The 13490-nt window shown below is 34.4% G+C and overlaps 1 protein-coding gene and 2 long non-coding RNA genes across 3 annotated transcripts; 1 reads left to right on the top strand and 2 right to left on the bottom strand.

The window, feature by feature from the left end:
- Positions 1-2471: 2471 nt before the first annotated feature.
- On the bottom strand, positions 2472-5188 carry LOC110849253. The gene is made up of 3 exons (XM_035851628.1): positions 4862-5188; positions 3857-4030; positions 2472-3048 (listed from the first exon to the last, which is right to left on the bottom strand). Exons 1-3 carry the CDS (start codon positions 5171-5173, stop codon positions 2905-2907), a joined length of 630 nt encoding a protein of 209 aa, XP_035707521.1. The 5' UTR covers positions 5174-5188; the 3' UTR covers positions 2472-2904.
- A 4-nt stretch (positions 5189-5192) lies between these two features.
- Positions 5193-9230, top strand: LOC110849405. Its single transcript, XR_002547811.2, has 3 exons — positions 5193-5291; positions 8632-8753; positions 8863-9230. It is a non-coding gene; the product is annotated as an uncharacterized LOC110849405 (long non-coding RNA).
- A 2081-nt stretch (positions 9231-11311) lies between these two features.
- On the bottom strand, positions 11312-12660 carry LOC110849433. The gene is made up of 3 exons (XR_002547816.2): positions 12565-12660; positions 12178-12266; positions 11312-11671 (listed from the first exon to the last, which is right to left on the bottom strand). It is a non-coding gene; the product is annotated as an uncharacterized LOC110849433 (long non-coding RNA).
- Positions 12661-13490: the final 830 nt, after the last annotated feature.

Genomic DNA, 13490 nt, shown 5'->3' with positions numbered 1-13490 from the left:
GGACAAAAATTGGGTGTGTTTTCATGAAAAATGATGATGATTTCTCCTATTTGTTCCTCATTACCGTTTAAATTTGAATAGTAGAAATTAGCAAAATTTCATATATTTTGCATAAAATTGGCAATATAATAATAAAAATTATCTCCAGCTAGATAATTATATAAGGAAGAAGTGGAAATCATAAATAATTATTATTTGATAAGATGCACAACCTTACATCGCATGACCTTTTGACCCACCAATGATCTCACTATTTCTTTAAAGAGTGGATATCGACTCAAAAGTTGTTTCCTCCATAATTTTTAAAGTTTCAACTAATTTCCTAATTATAACTAATAATAAGTTTAATGTTTCCCCCATAAAAGTCTACAAATAAGATCAGATATGGCGAGACACGGGAACCAAAAAATGGTTGCATTTTCATGAAAAACGACGATTTACCCTTGTTCTTCATTGGTATGAATAGAAAAATCTGGGCAAAATTTCACATAAAATTGTCAATTCTTTCGTACCTATTATGGTCGGCTGACCTTACGTCGTGGCCTTTTGACCTAGCAATTAGCTCCCTTTAAAAATATTAATAATATTATAGTATTCTGTCATTTCTGTCTGATATCATTCTGCAATTTGTCGGCGACACTGGCTAAATCATCTTGCATACTAGTACTTGCTTTTATTTGGCTATATGTGTATTTGTCACTTCCGAGTGTCAATATGAAAGCGATTCACCTATTTCATACAAGCTATTATTATTTGCAAAGTCCAAATTTATCAAAATGACATTGAAATTTTGCATCTTATTTTTTTAAATTTTTTTATAAGCACTGATAAACTCATTCTCAATTTATTATTTTTTGCATAATGCTTCAAATCGTTGAAGTTATTTTTTAGCTTGGGTTTACGTTTTTAGGTAGATTTCGTTTTTCCATTTTGCTAATTTAGGCAATTGTTTTTATTTATCCTAAATTTTTTGGTTTAATTTATAACCAATAACATTTTGGTTACTAAAAACGTCACGTTTGTATTAAGTAAATTAGATAATAATCTAAAATCATAATCGGCACATAAAACAATGTGATAGAAATTTTCTGTGCAAATTCGTTCAGAAATTTTATTATTATAAAACTCTACAACTTTTTAATTTTAAAAATTCCATGCTAGACAAAACTAATCTAAATTATAATTTGGGGTGATTAAAATTCAAGAAAAAATTAAATCCGCCGTGAATTGGAGACAAATTAAATTAAACGATTTATCTTGTATTTATTTAATAATTTCAGCTCATAAATATGTAAATTTATGACAAGTGCTTTGCAAAATTAAAATTCAAAGCCTCGAAATTCATAATTTTCATGAATAATATTAGTAAGGACATGTTATTAAACACAATTTTTCATATAATTTTAATGATTTCAAATCTTTCTATGCATTTTGGTGAGAAATAATAAATATGAAATTCAGTTCATCAATTACTACGAATATATATATATTTTTAAATTTCTGAATCTATTTAATAAACAATTCCAGGTAGTTGACATAATGATCTCTAACATGAATAAAAGTTAATTTGCATTCCAAATTTTCTTAAGTAGCATTAATTAAAAATACCCTAACCCTAACGGAACCTTTAGACAATTTTTTACCATTAACACGATTAAAATTATCAAAATGGCATCGAAGTTTAACATTAGGGAATTTCAAATAAAATTAAATATATGACAAGTGTTTTGTAAATTAAAAATTTGAAAACTCGAAATACATAATTTTGATGAATAATACCAAGAATGGGATGTTCTCAAACACCACATTTTAATAATATTAATGATTTCAAATCTTTCCATGTATTTTGTTGACCAAAAATACATATGAAATTCAGTTCGTCATCAATTTCTAAATATATATATTTTTAAATTTCTGAATCTATTTAACCCTTTAAACTGTGACGACGACAATAGTCGTTTCATGAGAAATGGTTTAATTCGGGAGTACGACAAAAGTCGTCCTGAAAAATCGTGGTCATGGCGCGGAAGGAAGACAATTGTCGTTTCTAGGAGGTCATTGATTTTCACCATTTTCTCTCCGCGACCTAAAATTTGTTGCAATTTGGAGGGATTTCTCCTATGCCAACACAATGCTAAATTTGAAGATTTTCTTCCCAAAAATTTGGATATTTCCCTATACAACTCAATGTTAAATTTTTGAATTTTCAGTTTTTCGAGTTTTATTAAAAACTCCTGAATTTCTCCTCCCGCGCCATGACCACAACATACTTATAGATTTAATGCATTTTTTGTCGTTAATCATACACGTTAAAGGGTTAATAAATAATTACACAATGATCTCTTACATGAATAAAGTTAATTTGCATTCCAAATTTTCCTGAGCAGCATAAATGTAAAAAAAAACTGTAAGGGATCTTTACAAAAATTGTGACCATTAACACGATTAAAATTATCAAAATGCCATCGAAGTTGACATAGCATTGTATTTATTTAAATAATTTCAAGCAAAAATATGTATATGTGTTGCAAATTAAAATTCGAAAACTCGAAATACATAATTTTCATGAATAATACTAAAAATGGGATGTTCTCAATTACCACATTTTAATAATTTTAATGATATCAAACCTTTCCATATTTTGCTGACAAATACTTAATAAATATGAAAAATTTTCTTAATTTTTCTGAATCTTTTTAATAAATAATTACAGGTAGATGACACAATGATCTCTTGCATGAATAAAAGTTAATTTGCATTCCAAATTTTCTTGAACACAATTATGAATTTATATATTTAATTAGACAAACATGAACGCAATTACATATACATAATTAATTAGTCTACATGGTTTTTTGCAAGTACTTATCGAGCTCACTTATCAAGCAGATGAATTGACCCGTTTTACACAAAAGTTGAGGAGACATTTTGGGCAAGGGTGGAAAAATTTGTGTCAGGCCTGGACGTAGAATTTGACAAGGATTGATGATGGTCACCAGTTGCATAAAAGAAATTATGAGCCATTGGGAGAATCACGAGGGCGATAACCTGCAAGAAAATAATTAAACATAAAAATATAATAATATAAAAATATAATTTAAAATAATATTATTTTCAAATAATATTATTTTTAATTTATATTCGAATATTATATTCAGAGGGCGGCTATGTATCAATTTTTCCCCCACTTTTTCATTTCAAGACGAAAGATGGTCAGTGGCCGCGGAAGGGTGGGGACATGTACGGAAATTTTGGAGAATGCAATGCACGTGTGGTCAATTTGAACAATCAGGTAGATTTTGATTTTCCTAAATTTTCTTAAATTTCATTGAAAATTTTGTATTTTTATCTTTCAGACTATTTTATCATACCCAACATTATTCGTTTTTAAATGCTGGATTTTTTTTCGAAAAAGTTTCTTCAGCTGAAAATATATTTCCGAAAATTTTTACGGTCGTGAGCGAGATGATGATACCTAATATTCTTCTTCCGCGGACAATGGTGATGGTCAAACTTTCTGAATGAATATGAGTATGTTTCCTAAATTAAATAGATCACTAAAGTTGAAAGTTTCCAAATATTGTTAAATATTTCTAGGTTTTCAGACATGCAAATATTCCCGCTATTATGTGAAAAATTCGTAAATCTTTTGGATATTTTATTCAAAAATTTTTCCTTCGAAATGTGTGTAAAAGTTCGTAAAAGTTTGTATAAGCTTACATTCCTTACGAAGTTTACAAACTTTGACATGAGTTCCTTCATTGACACTTTCTTTTCATGCGGCAATATGCATACATATGGACGTATATGTATTTATTTACATAATCACATCAAATTTTCATCAAATTTTACTTACAGTGATTATCGTCGTGTTGACAATGGGGAAGCCCCATATAGCGAATTGTGTAATGTCAACGCTGGACAATTCTTCTTTGAAAGTGGTAAATCCACAGTTGGCAGGAAAAGTAGTCAATCCATGGACCCTTTTCTCCCACTCCCACTCCATCACGAACTTTTTAAGCAACATCCACTTGAAATCATAAAACGAACAATATTTTTCAACAAAAACTCAAGCAAGATTTGCCATCAATTAACCAGCGTTAGCTCTCCGATTTCGACAAAATTAGCCCCAATTGATCACAATTTAATTAATGTGAAATTCGCAAATTAGACGTTATCTCCCAATGGGCACTTTTGGCAGAGATATTTGCATCCGAAGAGGAGAAAACGCGCAGTTAATACTTAATTGGCAACTTTAATTAGGGCCCGTTTGCTCCATTTTGGATGCAAATATGCCTCGTGTGACCATTAGAAGGTCGTCTGCAAGTTTCTCAATTTTTATTTAAATTTCTGATAGATTAATTAATACTAATTTTATCAAAATGGGAGCGCGCACGCTGGGAGATTTCCATTAATATTAGAGTTTATTTCTCTCGATTATCACACGAGGTGTGATAATCGAGAAGTTTAAAATAAGTGGGAATATACATAACCAAAGGTCCTAAGTCAATTCACATAACGTACCTTTGCATAACGGCCATATTTCCTAATTTTTAATGTATAAAACTCATTCTACATAACACTCCCAAAGACATAAATAAGTTTCGCAAAATTGCTTCATAATTAAAATTGAAAGAAAGTTGCACTTGGAGAAACTTCCTGAATGGCAGGCATAATAAATAGCTAATTCAAAATCTGAAGCGAAAAGTATACTGAATTTTATAATTTATGCAGACTTTCGACAATTGTGTAATTATGCAAAGTAGGATTTTACATAATTTATAACTATGTAAAATGCCATTATGTCAAATGGTAGTTATGCAGCAGAAATTATGTAAAGTGACCGAAGGCCTTTCCAAACCTCTTTATTAACCAGCGCGAACAGCGTCAAAGTCAGGAAGAAGACCACCGCAAAAAAACCAGCGTCCAAATAATCCGAAATTTGTAGCTTATCACCATAATGAAAAAATGATGCATAAAATTGTAGAAAATCTAGCAGTCCTTCTGCCAGCTGTAGTGTAATCGTAACAGAAAATTTTTCCGACAATAAATTGCAAAATCTTTGCACCAGGTGGATGCTGATTAGTATATCCAATCTGTCTTGATGGCTGGATTGATAACGCAGTCTGGTTCGAGTTATCACTGACAACTTTTTTATGGTACAATAACTCATGATTGATAGTTCAAGCGGAATTAAGTGCAATTGAATTAGCTTGAATGTCAAGAGGTATAGATACATGGCACTGACGAGGACTCGTAAAACGGTGACCCAAGTAGATTCCGGATCATAGGTACACATATAAGTTTTGGTTAGCTTGCAAATCATTTCAGAGAAAACACTTAGATTAAATTTCAAATTATTTGTCTCGTGCACCTCATTAAAGAGGGTAAGATCGTTTGTAAAATGAAAAATAGCTGCGTAGATGATGTACACAATGTTTAGAGATGAGATTGAAATCAGCCCCTGTAATGTGACCAAGTACACTGCAAATGACCCCATCGTCCATTCCGCTCAAAAATAGCTTAAAATACGCACTGTGAAATTTGCCCATAAGTACAGGGTGGTTTAAATGTCAAGCTGAAATGAAAAATTTTTCAATGGGATAACTTTTAAATCTCTATTAGTTACAGGATTTTTTATTGAGATTTTCTTTATTAATTACATATAAATAAATGACGAAATCCTTAAAATAGAGACAAAATTTAGGTAACTATCTGGAATTAAAATTTATGAATTTTTCCCATTGAAAAATTTTGCTTTGAAGCTTTGAAGAAATGAGGACCCTGTATTTACTACATTCGGTACGGAGTAAGGGAGTATTTATGTCAGAAATCTGACATATTGACGCAGCTATTGATTTCTCGGTTTTATCTAATTTGGCTACCGATTGATATTAAAATTATACCGGTCCTAAAAATTTGCTTCACTCTTAGAAAATTGGTATTGAATCATTACCTGAGTACATATGTGACTCTACCGGCATCGGTAATAAATAATGGTAATTATCGTAATGTTATGTTAATGAAAAATTTACCACTCAGGAACAATTTACTATCAATCCGGTAGGAAATTATTACCAAATCAATACCAGCACGGAGTATGTATCTTTGTATGTGACTCAACGAGATTTTTAACAGTGTACCGTGTATACACGGTATTAAGTATTTCAATACCACTTACAATTAGATAGATTCATATAGGTATGAGTACCGCTTGGTGTTACTTTAATACTGCAAGGTTATAAGGCCCCATTCAATTTAGCTTGACAAGGACAACAGCAGTACCCGAGAAATTTCAATGCAGTCGAAACTTAAAATTTAATCTACTAAAAATGGATGTCTCTCAGCGTTTGCTATCCGATTTTGATCAATTAATCGATTGGGTTAGGTCACAAATTTAATTAAGTTGAAATTTGCAAAAGTAAGGATTTCCTAATGCTCACGCAACCGTAGTGGCTCCTTGGTCAAATGTAAAACAAAATAAATCGCATGTGAATCAGCAACAGCGCCCAAATCGTCGTAAGATTTTTTTGGCAACCACCAGCCGCTGGGCTCGCTCACCAGGAAGCAGCTCCAGCAAAGTACAATTTTCCGAGATTACATTATCCGAATGAACCGAGTTATCCTATTATTTAAGATTAGTTTATTTTATTTTGGCGTTTAAATTATTCAATTACTCAAATTCTGACAAATTGAATAACTTGAACGCCAAAATAAAATAAACTAATCTACTCTAATAAAGTGTTAGTATGATCCCTGGGTCCCTGGGTCCGTCTTCGCAATGCAAATTGCCCCATACAGTAGACAAAGAAGGAAGCGGAGCAACCACTGCATGCATGCACTGCACTGCATGAATAAATGAATACATGAACATGTACACCCCACATACATACATCACTCATCAATAGTGGTTATCATGATAAGTGATCGTGATAAACACTATTAATTAATTATTTTAGTTTGAGAAACTCTACCCACAGCGAGTGGCATGTCAATTCGAATGTATTTTTGACGCTGAATCCAACGCCGTCAATGGTTTTGACCTGCGAGGCCCTCGTGACCTCGCCGTGACCGTGGTGTCCAAATCTGGCTTATTCGTGATGTCGCATATCAATTCGAATGTATTTTTGACGCTGAATCCGAATCCGTCAATAGCTTGGCGTTAATTGTAGAAGTTAACGGGGTTTATGGAACTTAACGGGAGCGTGAAGCGTGGGAATTTAAATAGTTAGCTATGCAGTTACTCCCACGCGACGGGAATTTAAGTAATTAGCTATTCAACTACTCCCACAGGGGGGAATCAAATTTTACTGTGACCAGGTTAATTAAAATGCAGTATGACTTGGGCAAACCCTCAGTCTGATGTATGTATGTAGTATGACAAAGTCTCCACTGGGAATTATTTAAAATATAGTATGACGGATTTTTCGCTTTGGGCACACCCCCCACTGGAACTCTAGAACCCGGCCTTGGCCGGGCTATACGCTAGTCTTAAATAATAGGATAATTCGGCTCATTCGGCTAATGTAATCGCGGAAAATTGTACTTTGCTGGAGCTGCTTCCTGGTGAGCGAGCCCAGCGGCTGGTGGTTGTCAAAAAAATCTTTCGACGATTTGGGTGCTGTTGCTCACATCACGTGAGTAACGTGATGATACCCAGTTTCTCATGTAAACTCCACCTTCCAGTTTATATAGTATCTTCTTCCAAGGCTCACGTTTGACAGAGATACATATCTGTGTCCGAGGAGCAAGAAACGCACAGCAACTTTCGACAAGATAAAAGTTGTGAATTTAGGGCACGATTTCTCCCCATCGGGTACGTACAAACATCTCCGCAAAACGTGCACATTGCTAGGTCGTGTATTTTGCAAATTCCATCCTAATTAAATTTGTGATTGATTGAAATTACGCTGGGAGAACTCCATTGTATTAATACGTATTGAAACCTAAGTAAATATTTACATACCGCTGACCAAGTATTGGGTCCAAATTCCCCAAAGTATTCCCAGAACATGGTCCACACCTTGACTCGGGCTCTCGAGAGCCCGAGGAGAGCTCTCCTTGCTTTGAATAAGTTCCATAAGGAGACGTAGGGACGTAGCAATGTAACGTTCCTATGACGCGACGGACAAGTGGAAGTGTCAATCTCACTTTTTCAACTCCAATGACTTTCGTCACCAGAACGATTGTGAGCAGAATTGCCAAAAATACCTGCCCAGTTGCAACACAGGCCTATGCAGATTATAAATTAGTACAAATAATTACCATTATTACAGACTTCCTAAAGGGCTCAAGTTTGTTAAATCAATCCATTCTTTAAGGATGCAGGTTTCCCACACTGTTAAAAATGTCATCAACTTTAATTTGTGTTAATATTCGGGTCACGCTGGCTGGGGTAAAATTTATACGAGTCAGAATTAAAAGCTCTACCCATTACCAGGTAACACGCAAGACAGTGCCAGAAATGGTAAGAGCTGCAAAGTTACCCTGGCTGGCATTGTGAGCAACCCTTATAAAGTTGCCATTAGATTTTAACTCGGTGCGAGATTACAAATGGGCGGGTTTTGGTCGAGGCTGCCACCGCGCTCCATTCATTCTTGTACTCCTATATATATGCATATCTCGTTCCAGCTCGGCGATCTTTGTGAATTTCCAAGATTTAAAAAATTTCTAACGTAAATTTCGAAAAAATGTCATACGTTGAGGTCTTCTTCAATAGTGCGGTTTGGATGATTATATCACCAAGTTTGAAGGTAAGTGAATTTACTTAATAAATGTAGAAGCAATATAGGAATTAAGTATTCCATAAATTTAATTCATGTTAATATCTTTCCACCGTATAAAATTTGTTATTTTTATTAGTTTCCAGATAATCACATTAACGAAGAAGCAGTTTTGGAACTTTCCAACAAAGACATCGTCAACTCGTTCCAGGTATAGGACACAGGTCAAAACTCCTCAAAGCAATTCATCAACTAAAAACTGGAGCCGTCTACGTATGTTTTAAATGTCGAGAGAGTTTTGGTAACTTAGATTTATCTGGGTCACCAGCCGTACAAGCTCTCATTGGGCAATTAATGCATAGATAAATTTGTGATAAATTATTTAGTGCCAACCAACTCTGCGAACACAGCTTATACTCTGAATTATTTAGTCAATTACTTAAGTATTTGTTATTCAATTAATCTATTTGTTAATTAATAAATGGGATAAATATCTTAAAATGCGAATCGATAAATCGGGTTAAGCTTTCATTTACTGCATTTTAATATTTACTACTACCGCAATTAAATTGACCCCTTCCAGGGGAAATTAAACTAACTGAAACTCAGTAAACGTAACCCTGCTCAGCATTGTTACCGCCGAAATGCGTTTACCCAGGTGTGCGTAAACTGCTTGTGGCTCCGAGTAAACTGCGTTACCCTTCTGCCTTCGCGTGCTCTGCAACCCTGTCTGGCGTAAGAGCACTTTTAATCCCACACGGGATGAGATTTTACTCGCACTGGCGTTAAAACTTTTAACAGTGCAGCGAATGAATCCCCAGGGGAGATTTGGTCGCATTATTAATTTTCAAAAATGAAACTTGTCTTCAAAAACTCGCTATTCTGCACAACATTACTACTGTTCAGCCAATATTAATAGTCTGAAAAAATCTGAAAGGTCTACTGGCAGATATATTTCATAATATTTTTAAAAAACCAAATAATCTCTCAGAATATTTTTCAAGGAATTGCGACTATTCAGGTTGAAAGATTCGTTATCAATGTCAAGCAACATGGTTGTTAACTCTTGACAACTCGGGAAAATTCCCTGTGAAATTTTTGCGAGGCAATTCACCAGTCCTTCGTAACTTTCCAAAATCCGTAAACTTTTACAAATATTTCTCAGAAAAATTTGCTTCCAAATTTATATAAGCTTACTCACAACACAATGCACATGACAGACATGTTTCTCACAAATCTTCTTGAATCGTAAGAATTCCCAAAATATGACCACAAAAATGACTTTATTTTTGTAATTTGTGAGACTATTTTGATAAAAAAACAAGTTCTGAGATGATTTAATTAGTTAACAATGAATTAAATCGCGCAAGACGAAAGTGAATCTAAATTGTTGTAAATTTCTCACAATGATTCATTTAAAAAAATGAACTTTTGTTATTTTTTGGCAATTTGTTACGCAAAACCTTAGAATTTTTGCCAAAAGTCATAAAATTAACGAAAAAAGGCCAAAATATGACTGAGAATATGAATTTGTCCCGAAACCCGAAAATATGACCTATCTGAGAAAATATGTTTTGAGCATGAACATTCTCAGAAAGTTTGGGCACTCACTGCAGGTCAATAAATAGATGAAGTCATTTTTACTTCATATCCGACGTATGAGTTGCCTCAATTTAAGAAATCTAAAGGCTTACCTTATACAAAGAAGACGTCTTTCTCCACTCTACAAAGAGCCTTCCTCTCTCCAGCCGAAATCGGACGCGGTCACTTTCTAATAATCCATAAAATCTTATATTATGCCTGACACTGCCTAAGACACATTTTAATTTGAACATCCACGAGTGCCCAACGCCTACTCGGGGTTGCCGAACTGCTTGGAAATTTTCCATTGTTAATCGGTTTAAAAATGTGAGGATTTTGACGATCGAAATTATGCTTTTGTAGATTATGGATACTTAGCAATGCAAAAGTGGAAAGTCAGAATTCTTGATAAGCATCAAGTACTCATCCTCAGATACAATTAGTCGTGAACCTCCATTAATCAATTGATTCACGTTTACTGCTCATTCATCCAGTTACATCCGAGAATAATATTAAAATTTACTAATTCTAATCAACTTGTTCTCACTTTGTGGCATATGCATGGGAAGCTGATGAGTGCAGCAGAGTGTACCTTGGTTAATTAAAAAGGATGTTTCAATTACAACCACGGAAGTAGTTTGGCCAGTGACATGTGTAGGTAAATAAATGGAAATATACGGGGAAAAGTAAGTGAAAGTGGGACACGTATGAGAAGCAAATAATAAAAAATCGCATTAAATAACCGCTTTGTACATATGTACATGTATAGTTGTACGGTTTAATTGCGTACTAAAATTACATTATTAACGAGGGTCAGCTGCTTCCTGTGATCACTTTGTCCATCCGTCTGTAAGCAGGACATCGCCTCAATGTATGTAATCAAATGCTGACGCATAAATGAGTGAGCGTAGGTAAGTAAATATGTATGGGAACGAAGAAATCATTCTTTACATGGAAATTGTAGTTTAAAAAATGTTGAATTCATTTATATTCAATATTTCCAATGCTGTCTGTTAAGACCAGAGATTTTTAACAAATTCGGGTGGTTTTATATTTTGGAAATTTAGATGGACAGAGGGAAAACCTTGCCATAAAAAGGAAGGAAAACCTCCGCCAGTCAAATGTAGACCCCATTTGGCATCTATGTAGTTGAGTTTAATTAATTGATATTGTGCTAGCTGTGTCAAGTCAGGGTTGTGGGAGTGGTGGTACAGAATCGTTATTTAATTGGCGAAAGAATCAGCATTTGCCACTACCGTTAGTGCAGGGGCTTCGACGATTACGAGAATTTCCTCCTGACCGGCGGAAGCGTGGGATGGCTTCCGCATCCGCCATCATTTCACTCTCTGCTGCCGACCCCACAGCGCCTAGAGAAAGAATAAATAAGGATTTAATTTTCGGATGCAAATTATCATGTTTTTTGCAACACTTGCAAAAAATAAATGCAAGAAAGAAGTGGTTCTTTGCAGCTAATATTTTGACCTGTAGGAAATGCAAGGCGAAACAATCTACGCCCCACAGCTATACGGCTAAATGGCGCATATTTTTTGCAGATTCTGGCACCTTGAATTTCTTACTTTGCAGTGCAAACCCGCAAAAAACGAGACGCCGGTTGAACAATTATTTATCTATCATGATGTATTTAATATTTAAGAAAACCGATAAGAAATGTACGAAATATATTAAAACTCATAAAAAACGTTGAACAGATTTTCGCGTATGTTAATAGCGGGAATAATATTTAATAAATACGACCGACGCGACGGGAATAATAACGACGGATGAGTTATTAATAATGGTATTAAATAGTTATAGTTATTTAATAGTTATCTAATTGAAAATCAATACATATCCGCCCTCTGATAAAACTTACTCAGAACATCTACCGGAACGGCGCTTAAGTCTCCAATCAACATCACCAGCATCACTGCCACAAAGATTCCAGCAACCTTATTCATTTCTCTGGGGAAAGAAGAAATATTTGTCTTAAGGTCGCATTGCAGGTGGATTATTTGAATTTAAAATTTTGTGCCTCACCTGTCCCTTCTCCATATATATATATTCAATTGGGGATCTTGAAACCTTTTCATCTCTTTTTGTGGAGATGAAAAGGTCTCAAGATCTCCATTTGAATAAATGGAGAAGGGAAAGTTGAGACAGAAACTTATAAATAAACCCTTAATTATTTATTAATTAGTCTATAATTTTAAATGGACCCTTAAAGATTACAACAGTATTCCGACTTTCCAGAAATACTTACCAGGAATTTTGTTGAAATTAACGAGGATTACGAAAGTTGGGAAAGATTTGTTTGCTGCTTTGACTTGCAAAAAGTATTGACCTATTAGTGTGGATCTTTAGATTTTATACTTTTGAGAACAAGGTTTTCGGGCTGTTCGACGTAATAGAAAACAATGCGATACATATGTAAAAAACCCTGGAAAAAATTAAGGGTTAATTAAATTCGGAACTTTTGCATTGTTTCAAACTTGAATTTATACGTCAGGCAGCGTAAGAAGCAAATGCTTTGTTTGCGAAGAAGCATAAAAAATAATAATAAGGGTACGTGCATAAAATACGTCACGGGGCGGAGGGGCCAACTTGCGCTACGTGTTAAAATGGGGATGTAATCCAATTACGAGGGTGGAGGGAGGGGTAAAAAATCACTGATTTTTCGTTACGTATTTTATGAACGTTCCCTAATTTACGTATTTCATATCAAAATAATATTAACGTTATGTAACTTTTGAAAAGAACAGTTTATGCATAAGCAAAAATTAAAATTCACAAGGTTAAGATATGCTTGTGTTGACCAGGGTGAGGGCTTATGGAACTGTCAAACTGGTCTGTCTGTCCGTCCGTCCGTCAGAAACACGATAGAGCAAAAAACGGAAGAATTTCATATGCAAAGCTAGGAAACGAGTTTGAAGATGGGTTGACCGGTGGGGGTGGTCACGTAACATATTGGGTGAGGTAACACTCTAAAAAATCTGGTGACAAGACCATTTCCGACTGTATTTGAGTCGGCCGCTGTGGTAATAATTTGCTACCGAGTGCTGGTAAGTTCGTTACCGCGCTGGCATTTGGTAATAAGTGGAACCGAGTAAAAAAATACCAAAGCGGTAATCTCTGTAACAAATTTATTACCATTTAAAATGGTGAAACCAATGGGTTTGTTCATCTACA

The sequence above is a fragment of the Folsomia candida genome, unplaced genomic scaffold, assembly GCF_002217175.1.
Source record: "Folsomia candida strain VU population unplaced genomic scaffold, ASM221717v1 Fcan01_Sc004, whole genome shotgun sequence".
NCBI lineage: Eukaryota > Metazoa > Arthropoda > Collembola > Entomobryomorpha > Isotomidae > Folsomia > Folsomia candida.
The sequence above is the reverse complement of the archived record's forward strand: the minus strand, read 5'-3'. Positions and strand labels throughout refer to the sequence as shown.